At 44.1% G+C, this 14224-nt stretch overlaps 1 protein-coding gene across 1 annotated transcript; it reads right to left on the minus strand.

Moving 5' to 3' along the window:
• Window positions 1–9089: 9089 nt before the first annotated feature.
• LOC101757925 (transcription factor MYBS3) lies at window positions 9090–10800 on the minus strand. Its single transcript, XM_004960855.2, has 3 exons — window positions 10320–10800; window positions 10000–10196; window positions 9090–9913 (listed from the first exon to the last, which is right to left on the minus strand). The coding sequence occupies exons 1-3, from the start codon at window positions 10693–10695 to the stop codon at window positions 9584–9586; spliced, it is 903 nt and encodes a 300-aa protein (XP_004960912.1). The 5' UTR covers window positions 10696–10800; the 3' UTR covers window positions 9090–9583.
• Window positions 10801–14224: the final 3424 nt, after the last annotated feature.

A 14224-nucleotide genomic window follows, 5' to 3' on the forward strand; every position in this document is an offset into this window, starting at 1 on the left:
AAATTAAAATAGCGTATAATTTGGAATGGGGGAAGTACATATAGGCCGACTCACGTGCATTAGGGGGGAGGGTGCCGGCCATAGGTGGTGGGGGGCCCATGGCTATGAATTTTGCACTAAAAGTTTTAAATTTGATGATTTTTTTTAAAAAATAGCTATGTTGGTCCGCAAATAATTTGGGTTGTTCAGCTTATGTTTTCTGCAGCTGATAAGCTGGTTGATGCTGTTTTGTTGTGAAAGAAAAACACTGTACAATAGCTGATAAGTTTAAGCGAATAGGTCTAATAAAAAAATAAATTCCTAACTACGCTCCTGCGTGGATCCCGTTTATGCAAGGTGCATCGCACTGGTAGGCCGACGACCGATCCACGCCCTTCTCTCTCTGCTGGATCCACAAGACCCCAATGCATGCCTCCTACCAACCTAACCAAGCCTAACTTCTTGGAACCAAGAAAGGGACACCATCGTCGTCTAATCAGTTGTTGTTCGTTAAGCAGCTTTTAATAGGCTTCTATAAGCATCTGCTACGGGAACACAGATCCCCACCCCTAACCTCGGCGGCCCTCGTACGTCTTCTTTTCCGGCGTTCTGGTAGCCGTGCTGGACTGAGAACCATGCCGTCAGGCAGCCTCGTACCGGGGAAAATAGGTCATGAGGATTGAGGAGGGTGCTGGACTGAGAACCATGCCCAAACCCCGGTAGTCTTCTTGATCTTCTCTATAGTCACGCGAGCACACGGGACGAGTACTGGATTGTACATTCTCATTGTGCTTTTTTTTAAAAAAAAGAAGCAAACTTAACCATTCTTCCCAAATCAATCGTGGAAATTAATCGAAGAGTTTTGGCCGCATAATAAATGTGAACATCACATGGAAAAGATCAGAGTGCCGGCCAGTGTTTGACGGCCACTTTAGGCAAGGAATGGTACTTTACTTCCAGACGTTTGAAAGTGAGGGGTCCACGTAGAGCATCACAGAGACCTTAAAACTAAGCTCCTTGATTAGCGTAGAAGGTTTGACTAGTAGTTTACGGCTTACGTGGACGAAGGAGAACCTCAATCATCCACACCACAATCTTGTAACCACAAAATAAAAAGACATCGTGATCTAGAGCCTTAATCAACGGCTTTACACCCACTTTGGCCCGCGATAGATCGAGCGTCCATTATTTGTGTCAGTCGGCACGTGACTCCAGCACTACTCCACAACACCCTATCATCATCGGCTCCAAAACCACCTTCACCGCAAGTTTTGGATCCATCATCTAACTTTCGGCAGTGTCCCGTCACCGCCGGTTTCAGAACCGGCGGTGAAGTCTTATTAAAAAACAAAAAAAATCGCTACCTCACCTCGCTCCGCCGCCACGTTGCCACCGCCTGTTGACATCGGTTTTTTGACCAGAGTCAACCAGTATAGATAAGTTTCTAACAGCTGATGAAGGAGAGAAAAGGACCTGTTGATGAAGCCATGTTGACCAAGATTAACCGCAGTTGACCAGGATTCCACAAGCCAATGGAAGACCAGGCGGGCCTGGTCCGAAGTGAAATCGACTCCACCAAATAAGAAAAAGCGTGGAGATTTATCTTTAGTAGTTTTTAGAAATACATGTAATAGTCATGTCGTAATCGACTAGAATTTTAGGTTGCTCCAGGTATAAATAAAAACTCATAAGCCTCGTAATAATAATTAATCAATCAATACAACCTTTCGGCGCCATGCCGCCAAAACCCTATGAATAAGAGTAGAGTAGATTCAACGAGTTCCTTCTAGCGTGCAAGGCTGCATCGGCTTCGATCTCAGGCGAGCTTGTGAATACCGTCACCCGGTCATTACAACCTCTATCAGAACTTTCTAAGTGAAGTCTTATATTCTGATATTGTTGTGTGGCTAGTTATCTTAGATTGCAAGTAGAATGCAAGTAGAACTTTCTAGGCTTTGTCTAATATTTTGCTTGTCTTCGACGTTGCTCACATTTCTCGAGTTTGCTTAGATCTATCTAGATTGTCTTTATCGGCTCCTTGGTTGTTCCTAAGCGCTCATAATTATCAAACGGCTTAGATCTGATCAGGTTGTCTTTATCGACTCTCTTGCCCTGTTTAAACGTTCACGGTTATTAGATCGTATCGGCTGGTAGACTCTGCATGCTTTTATTGCTTTATATATGCTAGGTTTGATATATTTTTACCCCTACCCCTTGTATTGCTAACCGTCAGGCCCCTGATGTCAGCACGCTATTGTTGAGAGCTGATACTTTGGTCGGGTCTTATCCATATCTCACAGAAGCATGATGACGTCATTGAGCCGATAGGGGCGCGTAGAGGCCTTGCTGCTGCGAGCTTGTCTAGTTGAGTTAATGAGCCGAAGTTAATGCCCTCTCACCGTGTTACTTTATCTAAGTTTAATTACACGGTCATGACGTTGATTAGATTTCATTAGTTTAATTAGCTTGTAAACGGTAGGCAAGAGGTCCTTGTTTGCTGTGTTCTAATCGTTTAGGTTAATAGATTGATGTTAATACCCTCCCATTCATGTTATTTTGTCTAAGTTCAATTATACTTATCAAGACATTAACTAGATCTATTTACATATCTGATGTGCGCATAGCTAACAAGGGCTCCCTTCGTCAATGTTGTGTTACAATACTTTATCTTAGCCCGTCGGCTGACATAGCCAATGGCACATGGCATTAATATTTTATTTATTTACACCGCATGCTTACATTAAATATCTATCTGTCGTGGTGTTTATTCCAAGAATGCCTACCCATGAGTTTGAAAGGCTTCACCGCAGACCGGCTCAGGAATTTAATGTTTACCTTGTCAATTTTCAGGTCAAATTGACTGACATGCCTTACCACTCGCGAGCTGATTTGGAGCCAACACTGTATTTAAGCAGATCTCCTAGGTCCTCCGTGTTGTTCAACGCAGAAGACTGAGGTACAAATTTTGCGTCAACACCGCCACCCCACTGCCTCGCCGCCGCCGCTACCCCGCTGGAGCCCAGAGTGCCACAGCAGCGCCGGATTCGGTCGCCGCGCATGGAGAGAGGGAGAGAGAGGGAGGAGGGAGGGAGAGTACCGCCGCCGCTGCACCCACGCTAAACGCCGCCACACGCGCCACGCCGCTACTACATTGTCGCCGTCACCATCAGCCAACCTCGCCCCTACACTTTGTCCCCGTGCACCACCACCACTCGTCGCCCTGCCGCCGCTCCTCACACAGCTACTAATGAGGGGGGCGCGGAAGGGGGACGAGAGGAGCAGTAGAGGGAGAGGAGGCTTAGATCCGGCAAGAGGGAGAGAGGGGCCGGAGTCAGGAGAGAGAAGTGGAGAGGGCCGGGGGAGGAGAGTGGAGGGGCTGCGGGAGGAAGCGAGAAGGAGGAGAAAAGCAACAAGGGAGGAGAGGGTAGCGCCGCAAGAGGGAGCGGATAAGGCTTGGGGGAGGGTCGCGGGTAGGGTGGGAGGTGCGGATGCGTGGACGATTAAATCCAGTAAGTCCAAAATTTCAAGTCCATGATCCAGGCTTAACTGCCTGTTCATATTTTGAGCCGGCGGTGATAACCAATTTAACCCGGCGGTGATGGTATATTATCACCGCTGGCTCCTCTTATCACCGCCGGCTGGCGGTCCGGTGATGAGGAAATCTGCAGTACAAACCCGGTGGTGATAGGTCGGCGGTGACGAGGAAATCTGCAGTAGTGCGGTTGTTGTTAACGAGCGAACCCATGTCTTTGGACACGTATGATGCATGCATATCAGATCGACCACGTTAAACATACTGGTACGAAATTGATTAAAGAGTTGATGCAATCTAAGGCCTCGTCTGGAACGGAGGATTTTCAAAGGAAAATCGTAGGAATCGTGAAACGGAGGAAAGGAAGATGGAGCCAGCGTTTGGAACGGAGAAAACGATGGTTCCTTCCCTCTGGAATACTGTGGCTGGATGCCCGTTTCAAAGGAATGAAAAAATCCACTCCAATCCCTTGTTTTCTCTTCCTTTGCGCTTGCCCGAGGCAAATCGAGTGAAAAGGAGGGAGAATGAGGCAAAGCACCGCTCGAAGAACCTGGTAATCGCTTTCGTTGCCCTCGCCCTGCCATGGCTCCTGTTGCAGCTGCTGCCATTGCTAGCTGCGTTGATCTGCTCCTGCTAAGCTGGTCGGCGTCGATCCGCTCCTGCCAAGCCAGTTCTGCATGCTGCTACCTAGCCCGCACCTGCTAGTTCTTCCACTCGTTGGGACCTGATATGGAGCGATGTAGATCGAACTTGGATGAGAACTATAGGAGGCAAGGGATAACAGTCGGAACGAAGAAGAAAGAAGAAAAGAACAAGGCGTGTTTGGATCCGGATCGTTACATCAAATATTCGGAGGCTAATTAGGAGGACTAAACATGAGCTAATTATAAAATTAATTACACAAGATGAATCTATTAAGCCTAATTAATTCATCATTAGCACATGTTTACTGTAGCATCACATTATCAAATCATGGACTAATTAGGCTCAATAGATTCGAATCTCCCCTTGTTCCTCAGTAGCTCAGTGGTATTCTCTATCTGTGCAATTGATTTTATAATTAATCTATATTTAATACTCTTAATTAGTATTTAAATATTTGATGTGACAGAAAGTTTAGGAGGGCGAAACAAACGTCCCCTAAGAATACCGGAGAAGAAATGGATAAGAGTCTGAGGGGCAACGCGTTTCACCCCTTGTTTGTCTAACACCATCCCTGTTGTTGGGACCCACCGTGCTGTTGGTCTGCATGTCAGTGGCTAGAAGCAACCGACGAAGGGTGAGAATAAAGTGTCCATGCTAAATAGCTACTGCAATTTTTGTGTTGAGGGACCCACTTCAGTCAAGTTTCCTGTGTTTCTATTCTGCATTCCAAACACCTTCTTCGTATATTTTCTAAATTTTTCCATTCCTCTGTATTGCTATAGCATTCCTATCCTATTCCTGTCCCTATGTTTTCTCCAATTCCTCTGTTTTCTAATCACCCGTTCCAAACAGGCCCTAATAAGCTTCCGGGTGCACACGCGGCCGGTTGGTGACGTTGACACAGCAGCTAGCGAAAGTGCTGTTGCTGGAATTGATTAAGTAGCTTGTGGTGGTCGTTAATCTGGGGGAGATTCTCTAGCACAGTGCATGCAACAACGTGCGCTCGCTTACTATCTACGTTCCGTTGCAGACAGATCGCCTGGCTCGATCGTGCATGCTGAGCTAGTAGACAGAGGCATACGCATGCATACGTCTCGGACTCTCGGTAGTAGTATTTGGACTTCTTGTTGTCGGCTGCTCCTTCTGTTGTTACGGCTGCTCCTTCTGTTGTTATTTTAACTTTTATAGATATTTTTAACTTTTATAGATATATAACTTTGTTATGTATCCAGACATAATCTTACACGTAAATATATGTATCTAGATAAGCTAAAACGATCTAAATTTAGAATGGAGGGAGGAGGGAGCGTATAGTACTTCAAATACTTACTCGCAAGCTAATTAAGTTTTTGAACTTCTTTTTGGATAATGTTGTACGTATATCTATAGACCCACTAGTAGGACATTAAGACGTGACTGACATGAGACTACGGTGCAGGATGTCGTAGTTAATCATTGAAAGGATGAACTAGTCGAGAATAAGGAAAGTACTCATTATACTAAAAGTATAGCATAAGGAAGTACTCGCTGTACTAAAAGTATAGCTTTTCAAGTCAGGTCCGACTAACTGCCCCCGAATATATAAGGTGAGATAGAGATCCCACTCCAAAGCAATCCAATACAACCAACGCAATACAAATACATAAGGAGTAGGGTATTACACTATTTAGTGGTCCAAACCTGTCATGTGTCAACGTTTATCTTCGAGTTTCTGATCTCGACGAAACCCACCAACAAATCCAATGCCTCATGATACCCTGGGTAGGTTGATACCCTCGGGAGGTTGATGATCTGAACACCACAGATAATAAATACAATTTTACAGAGCATGCACTGCTGCTAGTCTGCTACGTACGTACGTACGTACCCCTGTGTTGGGAGGCTTTGGACGATTTACATGTTGTCATGATTGGAGGAAACGTGCCGGTGCAGTTTCAGGAGCGCGGCACGCAGCAGACGATAAGTGCCAAGATCGCGAGGCGCCAAAATAGCCGGGATGGAGGACACATGCATGCGGATGCAACACAGGCCACAGGGCCACATGCAGCAGTGTGGTGGCAAGGCGCATACATACGTGTGCTGAGGACGGGCGGCGGCAGCACACGGGCTCGGTCGCATGGGGGAGAGGGGACGACGGGGCCGGGCCCCCGGCGAGGCGCCAGGTCGCCGGGCCGGCACGTGATGCGGGCTGGCCCGGGAGAGAGACACGTCGCCGATCGATCGATCGTTCTCGATATATCCCTTCCGTGCATGGTGGCATGCATGGTGATGCGGGGAGGCATTATCTTGGTCTGGTTGGTGCGAGACCGGGAGAGCCTCATCCTGCGGCTGCAAGCCTGCAACTGCATGCAAACCCCTGTTTACAGCTGGGACCCCGAGCCGCGCATATGTGCAAACCGGAAATGGCCGATGCATTCTCAAGTACATGATGTTCGTAAGATAAGCTAGTTTGGTTTTTGAATGAACTAATCCTTTCCTTGTCGTCTCATAGCCATGAACCATTGCCGTCCACTTTACACTGTATATACCATATATCAGTATGCAGTCTGGCGCATAGGATGTTTTATTTTCTTTTTCTAGAGTTGTTTTACTGTTTAATTTGTTGTTATACATTGGAACTCCCTTTTTAATAAATCGCCAGCTCTCCTACCGGTTCGTTTTAAAAAAATTATCAGTAAGCATTTATATACCTATCATCACCACGTATAGCAGGCTAACCTATATCGCGATGTTACTGCATGCCATATATATAAAATAACTGAGACAGGACAAACTCATCAGTTACACTATACTATAATGTTTCGTGGGCCGCCGCTGTCCCTCACTCTAGGGGAGGAATGATACTCCTACTTCCAAATGTTTCAAAGCTTCCACGTACAAGATCATCTAAACTTGATTAAACCTGCTTGGTTAGCGTACAAGGTTTGACTACAACATAATCACCGCACGAACGTACGGCGTACACGTGGATCAATGAGGGCCTCAATCATCCGCTCCCTTGTACTAAGTTGCAATAACCATAAGTAAACTAAACTAGAGGGCATCGGTAGCTTAATCAACAGCTTTTTACCTACTTTGGCTTCAGGCCTAGCTGCTACAAGTCATTGCCGTCACATGACCGTGCTTGTTAACTAACGTTCGTTCTAGGACACGTATGGGTACTAGCCAGATCTAGGGAACCGCTCTTTATCATGTGTGGTGTACTTTATCCTGAAATTGTCACCAACCATAAAAAATAACTCCGGCGGAACATATTTGTAGACAAAATATTTTGCACTGCCGGTGTTACAAACCATGATATGAAATCTATCTTTCAAGGTGTCAAGCGATCCATGACAAACAAGAGGCCGAATAGCGTTATTCAGCCTGTTCGCTTCAGCTTCAGCTTATTCAGCAAGTTTATCAGCCACCAAACAGTATTTTTCTCTCATAATAAATCAGCCGTTTCGGCTTTTCAGCCGGCTTATAAGCTGAAGCGAACAGGTCCAGGAGTAGTAATAGATCCAATAGTTATTTTTGTTAATGATGATTAGATACAAATCTAAATGATACTTTATATTATTTTTCATAATGGCTACTTTAAATTGTTTCTCATAATTAATAGTAGACAGGTAAACTTTTAAATCCATAACAGATCCAATGTCTATTCAATATAATGATTAGAGTCTATCAAATTGATATTGATGACTGGATGCGAATCTTGAATTTAATGCAAAATTATACTTAAGTACTCAAATCATAACTCATAAGCAAATTTGTGTTTTGGATGCACAACCAATTGCTCATTGGATATTAATCTGTGAGCGGAATAGGTGGATAATTTAGATGCCAATCTAGAGGATTGTTTATATTATTTTTTTTTATAATGCCATAGGTTGGTAGTTAAATAAAACTTAGGTGACGTTTTACCTCTCAAATACTAAAACAAACAATATATAGATAGATAATTCGAAATCAAATTCATAACAGCCAGCCCAATGCTCGATGCTTGAGAGTATGGGCTGACCTAAGAATTTTCAACCGGAACGGTTTAGGCCCAACATCGTCAATGGCCTCTTTGCCGATGTCGATGACCGACCGACCCACTCGTTCTCTGATCTCTGTCCATAGGTAGCTTTGGTCTTTGGTAATGTTTCCTTTCGCGAGCAGGTTAATATCTTCGTCACATGATATATCTCCGTCATCATCGTACTAAGACACTAACCAATGGAAGAACGAGTTCTTCATATCTCCTGCTCCAGTGCTCCCTCGATTCTTCCTGTACCTGACAAGGACACGTCCTAGACGTGTCTGGCCGATCCGTCGCCCAAGCAGTCACTGTCCCTTCCCCTTCAGCCCGTGACTGAATTTAACCACCGCACAACAATACTGCACATAGCAACGACAATTAATGGATCCAGGTTTCAGAGACAGAAATCTCATTCCGCCAGCCAAACTCGATCTTTATAAAGAGCTTAATCCCCTAATTACAAAGGAATGGTCAAGTAATCAGCCCTGACTCTTTCATCCTCAAATTCTACGTCTGCTTTACAGATTATACAAATACAATGCTTCTATCCTAACCCTCTCCTCGATGCTTGCTTTTTCGCCATTTGCTTAGTGTCAAACATGCTTTATTAGGTCAGGGGCCTGATCATGGTCATGGCAAATAAAGAGGAATATGTCCCCTCAACTTGCACCGCATGCATCAATCCAGCGACGAAATGTTTCCTTGCTTCATCACGCAAGTAATCCTTAGCCGCCACCTGTTAATTCATACCTGAAGTGGAACTTTCAGATGTTTCACCCAAATCTCATCCTATCTCGCCGACAACGACTGGCCTGGTTATTCACTAAACACCACAAACTGCTACATCTCCTGACCTCTGCAGCCAGGTAGGTGTACCATGTGTGCGTGCGCGCTAGTGATTGGTTGGTGTCAGAGAGAGATGACAAACCAAAGAGAACAATGATTGATAGATCTTTATTGGCAGTACACAACTGGTAACAAATCACATAAACATGTAGAGCCAATTTGGATGGCTTGCAAATTGGCTCCATGCATGCATGGCTAAGGTAATCTACAAGGACATGATCATGTATCATGTTTGTGTGCTGTGCTGGTGGTTCTGCTGCCTGTCCTTGTCAGCGATGTCTGCAAGTGCAAACTGAATATTGTGGGTTCATCTTTCACCTTCTGCAGGCCCTGGAATATGACTAGCAACAACTTTGCCATGCCTTTGTGTCAACATAAAGCTAAGGTGATAGGAGAAGTATGATAAGAAATAAAATCAACTGTTTCCCTTTGCCTTTTTTTTTTCAGTGTGCGTGTCTGATCCGGAGTAAATTACAGTGCAACTTCTTTCTGCTTGTGTTGCCTAATCTTCTGGACATCCTTTTCTGATTCTTCCCTCCCCCTTTTCTGATGAGAACGAAGATTGAAGAAGATCAGGTAACTCTGACAGTCCCGAAAAAAGGCGTGCTCCGGGATGAACCGGGCTGGTCGGATAACCGGGATGTCGACATCTTCAGCTCCAGATCAGGCATCTGTAGTTGCGCCTGAGGCTTTGCCATCAGGTTCAGGGACGATGGGTGCTGTGACTGTGATGCACCACCACCACCAGCAAATGGTGATTTGCTGCTCATCAGGTTCAGGAATGGAGGCAGCACCACAGCTCCATTCGTCCTTGCATCGACCGACCTCGGCGACAAGCTGGGGAATGGCAGCCCGGATACTGATGCTATCCTCGGCATTGCTACCTTCTTAGCACCTTCAACCTGCAGATTGTGACAGGCTAAAATTACATGGTACACTGCCGTGGAACAAAATGCTATTTGTCAGAGAATTCAGGTCAGTCAGTTACCGCATCAAAGAGGCTGGACCTCCTCTTCTTCTGTGTAAGGCTGTTCTGCCTGAGGAAGTACTTCTGGGCATGGCTGGCCACCTGTGTTGGGGTCCGTGTTGTGACGAAGTGCCGGGAAATGCCTCGCCAGTCGCCCTTCCCGAGCTTGTCGAGGCCGGCGAGGAACATCCGGTGCTCTTCCTCAGTCCATGGAACTCCTGTCAGTTTGATCATTCAGGTGTTAACTGAAGTCATAACCGTTGTGATACAGAAACTCTGGAACAGAAATCGGAGCATAACAAATTAACTGAAGTAAGCGCATTAGTTTGTTCCAGTTTCACCTTTCTTCCTCTCCTGAACCCTGCCCATGAGCCCATCCGACATGTACCCACTGGAGACCCTCTCCGAGTTCTCCTCTATTGACACAAGCGAAGACGAAGACGATGATACGGAAGGCGACAAGCTGGAGGCGGCGGCGGCAGCAGCAGCAGCAGCAGCTCCATAGTAGGCAGCTGGCGATAGGCACTCCATGCTAAGGCACTTCTTCAGAGGATGGGAGCCTACCTGAAGCTGCACCCCAAACAACCTCAAGCCACCACAGCTAGTATTACCGCTGCTGTTACTGCTGGTACTAATGCTGTTCTCATGGCCTCTGTAGCCACTGCAAGTTCTGGAGTTGTGGCCATTGTTTCCACAACTGGAGCACTTCCTAGCCATGCCCAATTGCGATGGCTGGAACAAGGCACAAGAAGTTGCAGTGTAGGAGGAGCCACCAAGAAAGAGAGGCAACTTCTGTGTGGCCAGGTAAGATGGAGTAAGGTGTTGTAGCTAAGGGGCTTAATAAAGGAGGGATAATTGTGGCAAGGGCTATTTGGGCAATAATAAAAAGCTCCTGTATAATAGAAGGGGACATGCCTAGCTTTTTGATGGTTCTGGCATATAGCTGCATTAGAATCCACAGGTATCTGTTGAGTCGTCTCTGCCACTACTACTTGATGTCACTCTCAGAACTCAGTACACAGCATATAAATCTACACTTCCACATATTTTGTTAGATGTTTTTAATATTTTACTGATAAGGATAGATATGTTTAGTTCATTATAAGATTTTTGCAAACTACGTTTCAATCATAGAAGGTCAGATGATTGCAACTGAATATGGTCCTTGGTTACGTGTATCTTGCAGAAATTGACTAAGGATTTTATAAAGCACTCTAGATGCTGATGTGTTTTTCATAATTATTGGAGGTCGATTACAGTATACAAGATTCATAATACTAGAATACTGTCCTGTCCAGGCTATAGTGTATTACTCTTGGAATCTTGGGATAATATAATCAATGTCATCGCCAGAGGATTCAATAGTAATGTTCTAGTCCAGAGAAGTAGCAACCGTCCAGAAAAATTAGAGAGAGCGAGGTGGTGATGCAAGATTATGTCACATTGAGGAAAATTTAAATGAAGGGATGTCATCTGCTGACAACTCATGAGAAAGAAATGTAGATGCCTCCACTCAAACTGACAATAAGAGAATATCAGAGCATGGAGTTGAGTTGAAATGGGTATGATTATTTAACTATTTGGATTTGGCTGAAAGTTCTTTCAGTGATACCTTATTTCCCTTCGCATTAATATCTTTCCATTTGAAAAGACAGAATAGTAGTTAAAACTAGAACCTAATCCAACAAATTAAATTGCTGGAATGATTGCATGCATGAATTCAGTTAACTTTAATTAATTTAACGAACATGTAAAATTTGACAAAATGTCCATCCATGACATTATATTATATCTTGTTTTTTTCTGGAGGATGACAAGATACACTCTAGGTGTTGTGATATGACTCATCCAATCGCTGTGTGGACATTAACAAACCTACTTGATATAAGGCCCAAGCTCATTAATAGTAATGTAGTACAGGTCAAATGTTTCTCAGAGCTGGTAGAAAGATTCATAATTAGCTAGAACTAGAAACCAAATAGATTCCAAACCACTTTGAACAGCATATTCTAATTCCACTATGAAAATGGAATCAGCTAGAAATAAACAGGATTGGATACAACAAGTATAAATGATTCAATTAGCTAGATGCAGTGACGAGTGGAAAATGGCTCATTAACTACTCTATTTTTTGAGAGATTAACTACTCTTCATTGAATCTACACATTGGTCAAATAGCAGAGGAAAGAAAACAGAATGCAACACCAGCCTTTGTTCTGCAAGTTATCAAGGTTAGGTAAGAAAGGTATAGTAGGGCTTGAAAAAAACATGACTACTTTTGTTATATTCCTCTAGCAGAATTATCAAAACAGTCAAATTCTATAACTTTACATATAGCCCAAGACTAAAATGACTGCTGGTTGCCTAAAATGCACAAATAATAATTCAATTAATAAGATCTGAGATACACATTTTTGAAAGTAATTTGTGGGGACCAACAGAAATGTCCTTTTAGTAACTTCGAATGGACACCAAAATAATCTATATGCCCTGGCACATATAATAAAAGGAGACAGCTAAAGGTTGCATAAAAGCAAAACATAGTTATCTGCATAATCCCATGAAGAGCAAACCTAGTCCTTATGCACGCCCTTTTTAGGTCCATACACTCCAGTGGTTGCACTTTCCTGACAAAAGCAATCAGTTAGGCACTCTTTGATGGCCTTGTGTCGACATATCACAAATTTTTTAACTGCTGATGTGATGGTGTGCTACAATACATCACTTAAAGTGGTGCCTACGGATAACTTCAAGAAGAGTGTCATTTCCAAAATAACATCCTTAAGGGATTCATTGGTTGATCAGATGCGCTGAAGCTGTGAAGCATAGTTCTTTTGTGAAACATCCGTTTACGGGAGACAACAAGTTTTTGGGTTCTTCATATGAAGAGCAGTTGATTCGTCCACCGGAGATGAATATCTTGTCGGAGCCAGCCTTGGTTCCTGCAAAAGTGCCAGCTCCAGTTTTTGGAACAGCAACAAATATTTTCTTGACATCCTATTTTTTGTTCCATGTGACTGGAACGAAACAGTGAGAAGAGGGTTGGAGGGATATCCATATCTGAAGTAGATGGCAAGTGGGAGATGTTCTTGGTTCACTGACCAGGAAGGTACAACTGAGCTAGACATCCAACGACATAATTCTGCATCTTTTGGCATCTACTTTCAGTATTCACAGCCCTGAAAGAACAAACCGTGGATGGTTAGGATCCTGCTGGCTAGACTTTTGGGATAGAACTATATACTGGGTGGCAACCACATCTCTTGCCACTGCTGATGGACGGTGTGGCGATTTTCTATTTCTTATATTCAGTCGCCATGCCTGAAACTGGACCGATTACTTCGAGGATTCTTATGCTGTTTCTTTACCGTCAACAAACAATTAATTATCTAATCTCTCTAAATATAGTCATCATAGCACGGTTAAGATAACCATTGCAGCAACAGGAAGGTTATACCTAATATGTCAAGACTCCAGAGTCCAGAGTCAACAAGAGAAAAAAAAAAGAAACTTCATGTTCACTGCTTATCCAGTGGCTTCAGAGAGTCCTTTTGTTCTGAATTCTGATGAGAAACGCATCAAAGGACAGGCAATATCATTATCAAGCCATCAACCAGCTGTCACATGACTACCTTCCAACTACATGTCTGTGCCACAGCCACATTGGATGCCTATTGTTTCAAGCTTAATTTGTTTTCTTCACTCATTCTCCATGTAGATCATGTACTTGTACGTACCAATAATGTTGGATAAGTGGCGAAAATAAAGTCCGCACAATTGTGCATCTAGGACATTTGGGCTTCTTTGTTCAGCTAATCTGGACCAGATTTGAATCGTCAATCCCATCCTGTATGTGCAGTAGATTCCGATAAAGTTCACTACAATACACATAGGACCGATTAGAAAGATATGCAAGGGTTGTAGGCAGGGTTATTGTGGGTTGCTATCTTCAGCTCAGTAAGAGAGATGACCATAGACGTTACAATGTTAGTAGCAGTAAGCATGCCAGGTGCATTTGGTTGGAAGAGCGGATTCATCATGTAGGATATCGTGATCTGTCCCTTAATAAGGATAGGACAAGAAGAGCTAGCTGCCCAGAAGTCAGCCGCCAGCTCTCCATGTACTCGATTATCCATCAAGTATCTTGTGTCGATTTGCTATTTTCATCATGCGAGGGGTCGAATGACGCCACACAAATCGTTTTCCAACACATTTGGCATGTGTCGCCCGCCGGCCGGTCAGATGC

This window comes from Setaria italica, chromosome III (assembly GCF_000263155.2).
Source record: "Setaria italica strain Yugu1 chromosome III, Setaria_italica_v2.0, whole genome shotgun sequence".
NCBI classification, from domain to species: Eukaryota; Viridiplantae; Streptophyta; class Magnoliopsida; order Poales; family Poaceae; genus Setaria; species Setaria italica.